General features: G+C 43.1%; 2 protein-coding genes across 7 annotated transcripts; one reads left to right on the plus strand and one right to left on the minus strand.

The window, feature by feature from the left end:
• Positions 1-2,896: 2,896 nt before the first annotated feature.
• Positions 2,897-5,116, plus strand: LOC124676362 (nucleolar and coiled-body phosphoprotein 1-like). Its single transcript, XM_047212438.1, has 2 exons — positions 2,897-3,068; positions 3,833-5,116. The coding sequence occupies exon 2, from the start codon at positions 3,853-3,855 to the stop codon at positions 5,026-5,028; it is 1,176 nt and encodes a 391-aa protein (XP_047068394.1). The 5' UTR covers positions 2,897-3,068; positions 3,833-3,852; the 3' UTR covers positions 5,029-5,116.
• Positions 5,117-5,768: 652 nt separating this feature from the next.
• LOC124678658 lies at positions 5,769-13,099 on the minus strand. Of its 6 annotated transcripts, none has more exons than XM_047214523.1 (4): positions 12,999-13,099; positions 9,925-11,576; positions 5,908-6,456; positions 5,769-5,785 (listed from the first exon to the last, which is right to left on the minus strand). In XM_047214523.1, the coding sequence occupies exon 2, from the start codon at positions 11,457-11,459 to the stop codon at positions 10,272-10,274; it is 1,188 nt and encodes a 395-aa protein (XP_047070479.1). In that variant the 5' UTR covers positions 11,460-11,576; positions 12,999-13,099; the 3' UTR covers positions 5,769-5,785; positions 5,908-6,456; positions 9,925-10,271. The 6 variants fall into 6 exon arrangements, with proteins under 6 accessions (XP_047070479.1, XP_047070482.1, XP_047070481.1 ...); XM_047214526.1 differs by adding an exon at positions 7,413-7,571 and having other exon boundaries at positions 5,784-6,449; XM_047214525.1 differs by adding an exon at positions 7,413-7,571 and having other exon boundaries at positions 5,784-6,456.
• Positions 13,100-15,819: the final 2,720 nt, after the last annotated feature.

Below are 15,819 nucleotides of genomic sequence, written 5' to 3' on the forward strand. Positions count from 1 at the left end.
CTCCTGCATTTTGGCTATTGAGTTGATAAACACTTGTAGGAGCAATGCTATAGTGGGTAAAATTTGGCATCTCATGGATCTGCGTTATATGCAAAGTTGGAATACTCTAATGGATGACTTTGAGAAATCAATATGCTACGAGTATCCTTCCTAGTCCGCACAGTCATTTAGACTAATTGAGCTTTGGCATCATCTCTTCACTAAAGAGCAGAAATTCTAGAAATACAAAGATTGAGAACAAGTGTTTGATAAGTCTTGATTTAAGGTGTGGGTGTTCTAATGAAACACTATTTTTATGCTTCTTTTTACATGAATCTCCACTCCTATGTTAATTTTTTTTATTTTGTTCCTTGGTAAACTCAGAGTTAACTAGAGGAATTAGAATCATTTTTCTTGACTGGTTATTCTTTTTCATTATGATTGTCGTGGCTTAATAAAGGTTGTGTTATATCTCACCATTACTCTATCTATGTTGAAGCTTCCAGGAAGAAGTGGTGGTTGCTTGAGACTACTTATTGTAAGTGAATTAAGGTTCCCGTTATTTCAGTTTAAACATTGGATTCCTTACGATGTTTGCTTTCTTGCTTGAGGATAATCAAGGTTTAAGCTTGGGGATGTTGATGGATATGAAAAACAACCATATTTATCCATGTTTAAATTTGATATTTGTCAAGTAATTGATAAAATATCTCTCTCAACTTGCGAATGATCACTAATTATTGCAAAGATGTGCAAATCCCTTATTTTACTTCTCTGTGTGCAAATATGGACAATTTACGGACATAATCAAGGGCAATTAATGAAAATTTCGAAGTTGCCAAATCCCCAAGTCGAAGAGTCCACGAAAATAAGCATCGAGGAGTTTGGCGAGCACTAGTACGGCCGCAGCCCGTCCGTACGACGTGCCGGTAGCATGTGTCACCGTCTTCCCCTTGTCAAACAGAACAACTTTCGTGAAAGTGGCATATATATAATGGGCATCACAGCCGCCAGAAAGAGGAACGCGGAGAAGAAACACCACACATAAATCAGAAGCCACCATGAGATCCATTTCACCAAGCGCATATGAGGAGAGGGAAACCGCTGCTCCATCGCCATCTTCATCACCATCTCCATCCTCCCCCTCTCCTTAGCTATATATTCTACTTGTACTCTTGATCTCATCACAATTGGTGGCATCGTAAGAATATTTTACATTGATCTTAAGAATTCTTTTAAAATGTTTATGATTGTTAATCTTATCATGTGTGAGTAGACCTATTGGGCTGAGGGCTAATGCCTAGACTCACAACATGATGTGCATCTAATTGTACATGGGTGTTCTGCTCAATTTCATTTAAAGATTATATGATTGGATCTCTATCTCCTACTTCAATCTAGGAATTTTCAGCTACCCAAGACCCCGATGATTGATAAAGGTAATGAGGTGAGATTAGTGAAAATATGTTGCTTCTTGCGAAACCCGGTGACGACAGGAGGAGTATGGTGGTAGTTTGAGATCCATTTGGAAATAATGATGACATCGTTAATCTTAATTCTTTGATTCGTGGATCACTTAATAATCCTTCATAACCATCTCGACTGGAGTGAATGGGTTGGACAATAGTATGTTGATAACCAACTCAACTGGAGTCTATAGTACATAAGGACGCATCGCCCACAAGAATCTAATCTGAATTGAATTAAGTACAATTATGCTTATTATTACCTTTTATTCCATAATATGTATGCACAACTGCATGTAAAACCTTAGCCTTGTCCTATCTCCATCTATTGATTCACAAACCCCAAGTAAACTCGCAAGTCCGGTGAGGCGAAGATTCTACAAGTTAACATTGTCTTGCTTGAGTAAATCACCACAACAATTTCTTCTCATGGATTGATATAAACATGTGTCTTCTAGGGAAAAAGCAACTATACCACATATGGTATTACGGATCGAAGGTATCTTCCCTCTCGGGTGAATGACTCGAAGCATGGCCTTGCACAACTTGATTATTTGATAATCAAGGTTGTCCGACTAAGTGTTAGTCAAACTGAATCGTATACCATTGGGAATGAGAAAAGTGAGTTAAGCCGACACTAGCATTGACGAGTCACTCGCCCGTGGGTTACCACTAATATCTGAAGCAAAGGGACTTGGACAACACATCACGTTTATAGGTTACTCGTAGATAATCAGGAGCCGGTATGCTTTGCTAGAAGCCAATGCCGACAAGTGTTCCTTGGGCGACTCCGCTTTGAGCATGACTCTTGTTAGAGCGTGTTTTGGGTATAGAGTTCGACTCGAAGCATGGTCGTCTTACTACGAGTCCATGGGGTCACACACTTGGATCGGTCTGGGTGGACCACCTAACATGGAACCTGGTTGGGTTGGACCTGAATCGGACAAAGGGAGAGCTAGACACAAGCAACTGCCTTGGAAGACAAGTTGTTCTCGCGCCGGCAGAGTCGTCGAAGAAGGCTGCCGGCAACGGAGATAAGGACGAAGGAGGTGGACCTGGGAACATCTTCACTATGTCGAGCTAGACGTTTCCTCGAGTTTTCACAACCGTGCGTCTAGGGGTAAGAGCTCTATGGCCACTCTCCTCTACTGGATCCGTGGGCGATGCCATGGTTGGTGCTTTTCGGAAAAGTTTTCAACTCCGAGGGGGTGTTCACGTGGCTTTTCACATCAATTGAAAAGGTGTCCACATTGAGTCATCCACTCCCCTCATTTGAACCAAACTCAAAAAAAAAGTCCCTACCCACCCCTCATCTTATCCAACCAAGGAGAAAAATGGCCATCTCGTTGGATGCCCTCGTTCCTTCAACGATACTGTGAAGCAAACAGCCTATGCAGCTCCGCCAGGCTATTTTAAGCAAACACGGCAAACGGGGGGGTCCGTGCTGCGCTCTCCCCCACCCGTCCAAATCGCGGCATAAAATGTGGCCCGGCCATGCTCTTAACTTTCCTCTCCTCCTCCCCTTCCTCCTCGCCCTCGCCCCTGCATCTGGGCCAGATTAGCTCCCCCTCCACCCAGCCGGAGGATCCCCAGATCGACCCACCACCGGACGGTAAACTCCAGGTATGAACATGCCTCACTTCTCCTATGTCGCTGGTTGGTTCCTGTCACTAATGGCGGCCGATTCGTTGGTTTCCTATCTGCTCGTCCGTTGATTGTTGATGTCTGTGATGAAGTGACGGATGTGAGCCGGTTTCTTGATAAGGCATTCGTCGGTTCTTCCTCCTTCTGTCACAGGGAATAATCCTAGGCTTGTAGCTTACACATGATGCGACTTTTATTTTGTTTTAGGTGTGATGATACGGATTTCTTGTTTGGTACTGCTGTGCTTCCTTGCATTTCTTGGCGACATTAATGTGCTCACAATAATTCTTGTCACTGACGGCACAGCCATTTCTCCCTTCACTTCTCATCCTGTACGGATGATCTAGATTAGTAGATGGTGGCCATTCTTTACATGTATTTTTACCGAATATATTTGTTGAGATGTTCGTACGGAGTATAGTATAGAAAATAAACCAGGAAAGAATCACGGGTTGTTGGAGCCTGCGCCATCAACACTACTACTTTAACCGAGAATTTGGTGCGATAAGTTTTGTTTTTGTCGCCTCTTTTGTTTCTTTCCTCTTTAAGCTGGAGCCGGCGATTAGATGTCTCACCAAGAACACATAATTTGATTGTCCAGTACATCAGCTTTGCACATTTCGGTATATGCTCATCTCCATCGTGTTCGTGCAATAACCAGGCATAATATTACGCATGTTACTGATTCAGTTTATAGAATTGGCAGCTCCAAGCCCAACTGACCCGTGCTGCTTCTTCTGCAGCTGATCTAGGGGATATACCAATGGCGACATCCAAGAAGGAGCCTCTTTACCCCAGCAGGGACAGGGCCAAAAAGATGGCCCCCAATCTCAGGCCCTCCAGCAGCGAGTCCTCCTCCGGCTACGGCGCACGGCGGGCCAAGTCAGTGCCAAGTTCCCCGGATCGCAAATTCGGTCCTTCAGCTGCTGCAGCAGCTGCTGCCGCCGCCACTGCTCCATCTGCCGCTCCAGACACAAGCCGTCCCTTATTGTCGCACACTGGCCGTTCCATCTCGTCACGGACAATGTCCACCTCAGGCTCATCCATTCATGGCCGCAGGCCATCCTCTGGTCCAGCCTCAAAGCCTACTCTGGCTAGAGCAAAATCCGAGAAGGTCACAGCCAACTCACAGCGGCCTCCTTCGCTAGCTGTGCCGCTGAGCAATTCGTTCAAGGACATGGCCAAGACGGTCTCCAAGTCGCATTCTACCTTGCTGAAGAATAAGCTTTCACCAAGGCCTTGTGCTGACAAAGGGGTGGCGTCCCCAAAGCCGAGCATCAAGAGGGTGCCATCGGCAGGGCCTGCGAGAGGTGGGAAACCTCTGCCGGTATCCTCGGCACGGGCACCAGGTGCCGCCGCCAAGAAAAGAGAAGCAGCAAATGATGGTAGCTCAAGGCCGAAAGGTACTACTCCTCAGAGGGCAGTGGAGCCATCTGTAACCAGGCAGGAGAAGGATGACGAGCCGTCAATGCAGTTTGAGGAATCCGAGAGCCTAACAACTCCATCCATCGAAGATCAGTTGCATGAGGAGCTCCCTGACCCGGTCGACCTGAAATTCATCGACATAGCTGCTTCTGGTTCACCTCCACGTGACCCATACTTTCAGCAACAAGGCAACAATGTGGAGGAAGTGAAGCAGCAATTGGACAAAGAAGACGGTGAGCTTCATAATGGAGGCCACGGCGCTGATGCGAGTGGACAGAGCAAACCCGACACTGCAAAGGTTGCTGATGAATTGGACCGAGCGGAAACGGAAGAGGCTAGAACAAAGGCAGCGGCGCTGGCGAACAGGGCCGAAGTTGCTCAATCATGGAGGAAGGATGATCCCAAGAGCAACGACGTGATCGAGGAAACCAAAGCCAAGCTCCTGGAGGAGAGGAAGAGCAGGGTGAAGGCCTTGGTAGGGGCCTTCGAGACGGTCATGTCATTCAAGGAGTAGCGCTCAGCCTAATTGTTTTGATCAGTCCTGTTTGTCATTTCAAGACGAGTACATTCTGTCCTCAATATATGTGATCATGATTCCTCAAGTGTTGAGTTTTTATGCGATGGCTTCCTTGATCCGTTGTATTCGGCGTGTTAAGTTTCTGTTTCTGACTTGATAACTGAATTCATCGATGCGCTTGGGGTTTGCTGCTACCGGCTTGGATTTGAATTGAAATTTGGTGCTTGCTGACATGAAGGTTTGAAAACTAGAATTCAGTGCTCCCTCCTGAATGTACCCTCCATCCCACGAAAAATGTCGAAGGTTTATCAAAATTTGGATGTATCTACTACTATTTAGTGTCTAGATACATCAAAATTTTGACAAACCTTCAACATATTTGTGGGACAGAGAGAGTATAACTGTTGATACATGTGTATGGTCATCATCCGGTTAAAAATGGACGACCCTATATAGTATCCTGCAAAAAGAAGTATATTTGGCTGTTCAATCGTACATATACTCTTCAAGATGAGCAAAGACAAAACCATAAAAATAAAAAACGGCAGCAGGTCAATTTAGCTGAAGGTATGGTACCCATCCGTGTTTCAGTGTAACATGGAAACGACAACAAAGTCATTTTCAGCCATTCCATCAAGATGCATCGGCATCTAAACTGGTGGCCGCAGTCCAACATTATCCAGCTGGAGCCTCAATAATTGCAACTCTACGACTACATCTGGCTGGCTAATTATTTACAGCTCACGCTGATGTACTGCAATACTCCGAAAAAATGGTTTGTCAGTTAGTCCAACATCTATTATCCAACCAAAACATTATCAAAACAGGAAGTAGGCCGAGAAAGCTTAAATTCAGAGCTGCAGGACCAAAGATAACCTGGGGAAACTATGTTCTTCTTCTGAGCTTCCTCGTGAAAACATCTGATTAGATTTCCTACCACATGTAGAGTACTGAAAGCGATCTCGAGTGATGCTATACATGTTACACTGATGATTTCCTAGTGAAACTGTATCTTGGGTGATGCTACACATGTTACATTTCTTATTTTTTACAACAATCACACATGTTACATTCATTGTACAGCTCTTTGGATGCTTACAAGGTCAGTAATGTTTGAGAGTCTTACTGCATTTCTTCTGTATGTGAATGCCGACAGATACAGTTTCGCGATTAGGGGGCAGCAAGATGGCAATTTTTTTGGGCACCTGCCAGGTCAGGAGAGTAAACAGACCAAAAACCCATAATCTGTACCCTGGAGAAAAGAGGCCCGCCACTTCTTTTCTGACCAAAGCAACGAGCTCAAAGGAAATTGCAACCAAATTTTGCTCCATACAGACTTCGTGTCATTCGCAGTAGAAATACTTCAGCAGATTCTGGAGGTAGCCCATTTACAGATTTGGTGACATCAGCATGACCTCCTGGAAGCTTCAAAGAATGTAATGGAATCATATTAGGGATGAAGCAAAGTTATTTACCAACTCGGACACAAAAGAATAAAATCATATACTATACTGAACATCACATAAAGCAGGACAACAACATACATACAAAGATACCATCTTTCAACAGCCGCTTATCCAGTCAATTACATCGATCTCAAGAAAAATGGCACTACATTAAGATATCTAGTCTAAATTAATGATAAAGTTGCAAATACTAACACAAGACCTTTTTCCATCACGATGAAGGGCTAAGTGCCCAAAAAGGTAATAATGTTATCCTAACTTTTGCAACTTCAAGATTCAATACAAGATCACGCACATTCCTTTGTACAGTACCTCGAAAAGACTAAACTAGATACAAATCAAGAGAACCAGCATGCAAAACCAGATCAACGAGTGTACCTATACGTGCCAACTTGACATCACGATTAGAAACAGCACATTACAATAAGAACAGGAACTAACAACTACAAAAGTATTCAACCTTGACGAAAAGAAAACAATAAAATGGCAAAAACCCGAACCCATTGATAATAGGGATAAGTGTAGGTCAAAATAAGAATTCTGAATAGCTGGGGTGGCCATTGCCCAGACATTGCTACGGAGCGTGATGTGTGCACATTGGGGCCTAACTAGGCGCAACAACAGTAAATCAAACATACGGCAGATGCATTAACACAGATTTTAGGATGGTTATTTTCAGAAACTCCCTTGGTTAGTTGTCATCTTCCATATTTCCTTCTATGCAGTTTCTATCTTTTACATTCTACAGCCTCCATATAAACAAGCAATTGCTACTGATTCCAGAATAAAATAATGGAAACATTTATCTTCATTTCTATTTCTACACCAAAGAAGCTGCCACCACCCCGCCATCTTGTCAGCAGTATTCGCCCTAAAATGTGCTAGGGAGCATTACATTTGGTATCAGTAACTCACCGTGGCTTCTGACACTGATTATCCTTTTGCCAAAGCCTAGCTATGAAGGAATCCTGGTTGGACTCGAGAATATAAGACAATTTGAAGAAGATGATGATGGCGAGGAACAGCCGCCTGAGCCCCGCAAAACCGTCTTCGGTGGTGGAAGCAACAAGTCCACTGCGGAAAGAGAAGCCAGCCATAATTTGAGTTGCGAACTATAAGCTGCTTAGTTACCTGTTTCCTATTAACATGTTCCCTAGTTATTTATTTCCTTATTGTATATTTCTGTCCACTAGAAACTGTATCCCTATAAATAAAGGGCTTGTATCCTAATTTGATTGACCAATACAGAACGGACAAGTGAATCTCCTCCCTCGCCGAGAAGTTTGCCACCACCCATCAGCATCTTGGCACCATTTAAACTGTAATGCACTAGGGTATATTAAATTAGTACATCCCCACTGTTTCTTAGTGGCTTAAGCTTTTGGATGTACTAGTCGGTTCTGAAAATAAAATACGATTTAACTATCAAGAGGTCTGAAATTCGAGACTGGGTTGGCGCAATTTTAAGAAAATAACTACTATTTTCTAGTTTGAGACAGATCATAGGCCCAAGGAGACTAGAAATGAGAAGGGCTGTCACAATCTAGTATTGCTCACCTTTCCGTCACACAATAGGTTTTTCATCAAGGAAAACCAAGATCACTTGTTGTATCATGCCTATTCTGTCTACTCTGCTAGTGATGTTGACATTGACAATGTGGAACTAGCAATTCTCACACAAAGGGTTACAACATCATGGCATCACATCCACTACCATAGCTCCGAAGGACTTTCCTGCCATCGTTGTATTCCTTGGCATCAAGCCATGCTAAAGAATCTACAGTTGCTTCCTTGACATCCCGATCAGCCAACAACGGGTCCAGGTCTACCAACGAGGGTGGGGGCTGGGGGGGGGGGGGATGCCGTGCGCGGCAGCAGCACAACCTCAGGTATTATGATAATTAGTTCCATTTCGGTTGCTTGCTATCGTTCATATTTCCTCTTTTGAGCACTTTCCACATGTTGTGTTCTACCACCCCTGTATAAGAGGAGCCATCGTTATCATTGTCAAATGCAAGAACATAACAAAGTTTCCCGTCTACCTCTTCTCCCTGCTCCTTTGGCAAGGCTGCGTCAAGGCCATCGTGGAACTCAGGTCAAGGAACACCTTGATCAGGCCTAAGGAACCTTACAATTACGCACATGACATGTTTAACACATCAAAGCACTCTATCTTAAAATATAATGAAAACCGCGTACCAAAAATATGATTTAATGCTGAAACAAGAGATACTTAAACTTCCGCAAATACAAGGCATGGAAATGAATGCTTGCTTTCGACATCTTCTATTGTAGTTAGCAGAAGAAGAAAATTATACAAAATAAATGAATGTCAATAAATACAGAAGGGTAATGGTTATTGTTCATGGCAACAAGATCTAGAGAACAAATGTTTTATTCATTAACACACATCCTGTGACAACAACAACAAAAACAACAAACCACGGAAATGGTTTAATTAACAAACTAAATGTGTTCCATAACATATCTATTATCCAGAACTTTGTCAGTCAGCAGTAAGAAACCTAAGCATCAATGAAACCTTGCAGTGACAGTGACTGCAACTTTCATCAGACGAAGGTGCATATACTTTTGTAAGATCATCTATTTTCTCCATACTCATTAAGCAAGAAGCTACATAAACATTAAGATCCACAAATTTAACATCAACCTTTAGCAAACAGGGAATGTCTGATGCATACGCAAGTATTTGGTTATTGCATATGCATACATAAGTCCCCACTTTCAACCTTGATTAACTACAATAATAATTTCTAATTTAATTTGGTGCCAACAGAGAGCCCATACAAAGATCTGTGTCGTTTCATTGATTTTGGCTATTGAGGAATATGTTACTTATGCCTTATGCATTCTTAAAAGTGGATACATCCTAATCCTGACAGATTATCCTCATTTAAATGTTCTTCATCAGCTACGTATGATTCGCAAACAGGGTTTTTTTTTTAGTTATGAAATAACCTGTTAAGCACAGGTTATAATTTCATCCAAGGAAAACAGGCAAGTGCCAACTGCACAACCACACCGGTGTAACTGCAGTATGTAGCATTCAAAACAAAATAAACTCCATCGTATAGGAAAAGAGAATACAAGATCTAACAAATGTAGACGTCATATGGGAATCTACCAAAATGGTGTTTCCACTGTTTCATGTTACAACTTCTGCGCCTCAATACTTGGATAACAACAGTAGTCGGTTTATTCCTTAACAAAGTTCCCACCAGTTCCGAAGAAACAGGAATACTATCAGACAAGAAATTATAAATTTTTGCTGCATATTCCTGATAAACACTTTCTATTTCTAACATCACGAGAAAAAAAAACTGAATTGCAAACAAAAGATCAGATGTTTCTATCTATGCTAGAAATGAAAAAAAGTGAAAAGCACATACTAGTACAGAACACTTACAGAGTCATGGCTCCTCAATTCGTTTGGAGCCCTGCACCATAGTTCTGTGTACTTGTGACGTTTTACTGGTGCTTAGATGCAGACAATGGATGGGTCTACTGCACAGTTCTGTAGGCCTTCTAGAAGATAAGCAGAACTTTAATTATTTCAAAATATTCCCCAGAAGATTAGATACAGTATTATCAGCATACTGCACAAACTAGAAAGTCTGTCTGCCTTCTCCAGGTTCCAGCACCCACGAGCAAGTTATGACCTGAATACAGCGGCCATGAAGCAAGACTGCAAGAGACAGCATCAAGTTGGTACAATCTTGAAATGTGAAAAAAAACCCAACTCCCTCAATCCAATTAGTCATGTGAATTGATCTTTTCAAGTAGCCCAGATGAATTAACCCCAAGCAGACGAGGGTTTAGCTCTGACACTGCCTTCAAGTCTTGTATTGTGACCGAGTTAGTAGTGCCTGGAGGTATAATGCCACCCTGCACATGGGCATGATTTTGCAGTGATACACCATTTATTAGCTTACGGGACAACTGCTGCTTCAATGCCGCATGGCTTAGTTTACCATGTTGAGATCTTGCTCCAACAAGCTCAACACAAGATCCAATCAATTGCTTCAGAAAAACATCAACTCCATTATTCAACAAATCAGCACACTCTATCGAGACCCCTTCCAATCCTTCATCTTGTGCCGCTTTTTCCATTTTCTTCCTCAGTGACAAAGTATCACATAGTTCACCATGGTCATAACAACTAACAGAGCTATCATCTGAACTAACAGAAGCAAGGGCTGAAGGTTTTCGGGTCTGACACAAATTAGCAGCGCCAAACTGAATCCCAATCGGAGCTTGCAACGGAACTTGGGCACGTCGTAAAGTTTCTTCTCCCAAAGTTTCTCTAGCATCAATAGCAGAAGGTCCATTGCTATGCAGAGAGACATGGAAATCTAATGGTGCCTTACTCACACATGATCGCTTGATAAGTGATTCCACATGCTCACTTTGCTGAATGTGTGTATGTCTCTTCAGACCAATCAAATTTGAAGCGCCATTCTCCCTACTAATAGTCTCGACAGAAGTCAGAGATGAATGTTGTGTTGATGCATTTACACTTCTGCTCAATGAGTGTTTGTCTTTGACATGCTTGCTCAAAGAGTCACCACTCCAGACAGGGGGGGGCAGTATGTGTTCTGAACTGGAGATATCCCCAGCTATCTTAGGCGCACTAATAGCTGGTGGCCCACTTGCTGCACAGGCATTGAGAAGAATAGAACGAATGAGGTGGTTGTGCAACGGGAGGTTCTCACGACCAAGTGCCACAAGACAGAGCTTATCGAACTCATTTTTGCTCAATTTTGATGATAAGAACCTCTCCAGATGTTGAAAGTACTTCTTTGCTCGGTCTGGCCCAATCGTCTTAGCAATCTTGGACTTGATCTCACAAAGGTCAATACGACTCTTCTGTCGTACTGCAGATGATGGTAATGGTTGCAGGCTTGGTGCCAGTGGCACCGACAATGGCTTAGACGACGGCATCTCTTAGGAAGGAGATTCCATGTAAATACAGTTGAACCAGAATGTCTACAGGTCTCCAGAGGATATTGTTATCTTCCTCTAATCCCTCTTGATATGCAGCCCACTCACCAAAAATTACTGCATTAAACAAGTATCCGAGTTAGGACTATAAAAATTATGAGTATATAGCATAAAAGAAAAGCATGAAAAAATATTCACTGCCATGCGATTATCCAAGACTAGTGAATTAATGTAGAACATTACGTAGGCACCCCCTCCCCTCCCTGCCGCACCTATCCACACACACCCCACTCGCTTGCGCACAAATACAACAGCGAGGAACTCGTTACAGTACCTGTACAATCGTTGATAAAATAAATTTAATGTGCATCTTAAAAACACAAAAAGTGATCTAACATAATAGCAAAATGAACTTATTATGATTGGGTTTCGGTAAAACATCAAAAAATAGAGCTTCAAACAGACAGTGTGCACAATTGATGAGCTTCAAACAGACAGTGTGCACAATTGATGAGCTTCAAACAGACAGTGTGCACAATTGATGAGCTTCATCCCAAAAACTATGATTTATGATAACTACAGGACAAAAGACATGTGTGCCAGTTTTGTGCACCATGAGCTCAAGGCTGTTACATAATCAACTGGAAAGAAACAGAATTGTGTTACTGGTTACACTGAAATTGTATGCAGGTCGGCTACAAACGAAAAAGGAGCGTAACTTGTTCCAAACAAGACTTGGAATAGAAGAACACAGAAGCAAATTTCCCTGATCTGACCATGCCGCCTTTATGCACACTGCGTTTGTAGAGTAACCTTACTTCTTCAGAGTCAGAATCCTGAAACCCAAACAGCAATCCGGAAACTCAAACCAGGATCACCAGCCGCCAGGGCAACATCACATAAGATTACACCCTAGAAAACCTAAAGAAACGTCTTCAAACCAGCGCATCGAGATCTCTTTTGACTCCAAGCCAGTTTGTCCTAAATCCAACAAATGAGTGAAATGGGGGCTTTGGTGTGAAGTAACCAGTTCAGACTCCACCAAAACAGAGACCACAGGGCACCGACTGAGTGACGAAAAACTATTCCATCTATTTCACCAGCTCAGAGGACCCGAGCTCCTCTCATCCAATCCACGGGGCCTCAGACCAAATGGTGAAGAGAGCTAGGGTTTCGTACCAAATTTCAAACTTGCGAGCTCATCTCCACGCGCAAAGCAAGGAGATATTCACCAAGCAAAGAACCCGCATCAGACCTCCACCGGACGACCAGACCAGACCTGCGCCACCGCGCGAGTGTGCACCGCTCAAACTAAAATTCCCAGCTCGCCCCTTTGATCCGACACGGGCCACCCCAATTCACAGAGGGAGCTGGGGATTTCGCCCCCGAATTCGAACTCCCCGGCGCCCGAATCACCAACCACGAGCCTCGCCGATGAGTCAAACGGCGCCATTGGGCGGCATGCGACGAGGCCCGCCATTGCCGGTCGCGGCGCGGATCGAGACGGGGGGGATTGGGCCGGGGACAGTGAGCTCTCACCTTGGCTCGCGCACGCGCGCGCGTTCCGCCGGACGCGGAGGAGGAGGGGAGGCAGGGGTTGTTGCAGGAAGCGATCTCCAGCCAGGCAGGCACCCCGCGCGCGCCGCTGCTGCTCGGACTGCCGAGGCGTGCTGCCGCGGGGACGTGTGCGCCTCTTGCAGCAGCAGGGAGATTCGAGTGGCGCGCAGCTGCTGCTGCTGCGGCGGCGGGGGGCGGCGGCGGGTTGCTGCTGCTGCCACGGGGGTGGAGGTGGTGATGCGAGGTTTGAGGCTTGCTGGCTGCTGTGCTGTGTTTGGTCGGGCTGTGTTGCTGGTGCCGTTCTCCGTTCCGTCTCGGTCTCGATATTGTACTTGTTGTTCCTCTTGACTCTCCCTCCTCCCACTCTCACTCGCTCCCTCTCTCCTTTCCTTCTTCTCCTACTTATTATTTCCTCCTTTGGGTTTGTTTGCTCTTCTTATAGGCTTAAAATGTGATTTGAATGAGACAAGGGACAACTACTTGGCCAAACCTTATGAAGTTTGACTTTGAGCAAAATTAGCACGAGTGGTTTGAAATGGAGGGTATCAAGTGATTTTACCAATAATGGAGAGAGGGAGTGTTATGTCTAGTAGATCCGGATGGCAGCGTTTGGAGACAGATTTATACAGGTTGGGGCAATGAGACAAAAGAAAAACACCACTTGGAACCTGCTCTTGGAATGGAGAGTGGTGAGGCGTCGGCTGTTCTCATGTTGACCTCACAAAATGAAGAGGGAACTAATGATAATGATCATGAAATTCCGAAAGAGGATACTACCGTACTTCGCATGCACTTCAACAAGGATACAATACAAACTGTACGGTGATCCCCTCATGAATGTCATGGTAGTTGAGAAACGATGAACCTGCGACGTATGATGAAGCGATGATGAGCCTAGATTCCAACAAATAGCTTGAAGCCATGACATCCAAAATGGAATCCATGTATGAAAATCAAGTATGAACTTTGATGGGCTTACCTCAACGATCGCAAAGTTGTTCGTAACAAATGGATTTTCAAGAAGAAAACTGACACTGATGGTAATATACTCGTCTATAAAGCTCGACTTGTCAGAAAGGGGTTTCGACAAATTCAAGGAGTTAACTACGATGAGAATTTCTCACCTGTAGCGATGATAAAGTCGGTTAGGATTAATGTTCGCGATTGCTACATTTTTCGATTCGAAATTTGGCGGATGGATGTCACAATTGTGTTACTTAATGGTAACATTGAGGAAGAGTTGTAAATGGTACAACCCAAGGATTTCGACGATCCTAAGGATGCTGATAATGTATGCAAACTTCATCATTCCATTTATGGACTTAAGCAAGCGTCCCGGAGTTGGAATCCATGCTTTGATGAGGTGATAAAAGGGTTTGGCTTTGTCCAAACTTATGGAGAATACAAGAAAGTGAGTGGAAGATCTATAGTTTTTTTAGTATTGTATGTGGATGATATATTATTGATTGGAAATGATATAGAATTTAAAAAAAGTGTGAAAGGTATTTGAACAGTAATTTTTCGATGAAGAACCTTGATGAAGCAGCATATATATTTGGCAACAAAATCTATAGAGATAGATCGAGATGCTTGATTGGGCTTTTACAAAGTATATACGTTGACAAGATTCTAAAGAAATTCACAATAGGAAAAAGTAAGAAAGGGTTCTTACCTATGTTACAAGGCAATACATTGAGGAAGACTCAAAGTCTAGCTACATCAGAAGATAGAGAAATAATGAATAATGTCCCCTATGCATCAACCATAGGCTATATCATGTATGATATGTTGTGTACAAGATCGGATGTGGCACATGCTATTAGTTTGACTAGCAGGTACCAATATGATCCTAGTTTGAAACACTGGACGACGGTCAAGAACATACTTAAGTACTTGAAGAGGACTAAGTAAATGTTTCTCGTGTATGGCGGTGAAGAAGAGCTCGTCGCAAAGTGTTACGTTGATGACATCTTCGACACTGGTACGGATGACTCTGAATCGCAATCCGGGTACGTATTTATTATGAATGGAGCAGCAGTGAGTTAGAGGAGTTCTAAGAAAACTGTGGTGGCGGGATCATCGACGAGGTGGAATATGTTTCTGCTTCAGAAGCAGCGCATGAAGGAGTTCATAACTTGACTAGGTGTGGTTCCTAGTGCCTTGTATCCAATGGTTATCTATTGTGAAAACAATGGTGCCATAGCTAATGCTAAATAACCAAAGTCTCACAAGAATTCCAACCATATCAAGCGCCGTTATCACTCCACCCGTGAGCATGTCAAAGATGCTGATGCAAAGATTTGCAAAGTACACACAGATCTGAATGTGGCAGACCCATTAACTAAAGCTCTCCCAAATGCAAAACATGATTAGCAACAGAACTAAATGGGTGTTATATTCATCACAATGTAATCTAGATTATTGACTCTAGTGCAAGTGAAAGACTGAAAGGAATATGCCCGAGAGAAAATAACAAAGTGGTTATTATATTTTTCCATATTTATGATAGATGTTTATTTTCCATGCTAGAATTGTATTAATCGGAAATGTTAATGCATGTATGTCTAATAAACAAACAAGAGTTCCTAGTAAAGCCTCTTTTAACCAGCTCATTGATTAACTGATGATCAAGGTTTCCTGATCATGAACATTGTATGTTGTTAATAACAGAATCACATCATTAGGAGAATGATATGATGAACACTCCCAAGTAACTATAGCAATACTATCAAATCATTAAGTTTACATTGTTGTATCTAACACATACGAAGTAGCCCTAATCCTTAGACCATGAGATCATGTC

The sequence above is a fragment of the Lolium rigidum genome, chromosome 7 (assembly GCF_022539505.1).
Source record: "Lolium rigidum isolate FL_2022 chromosome 7, APGP_CSIRO_Lrig_0.1, whole genome shotgun sequence".
Classification (NCBI taxonomy): Eukaryota; Viridiplantae; Streptophyta; class Magnoliopsida; order Poales; family Poaceae; genus Lolium; species Lolium rigidum.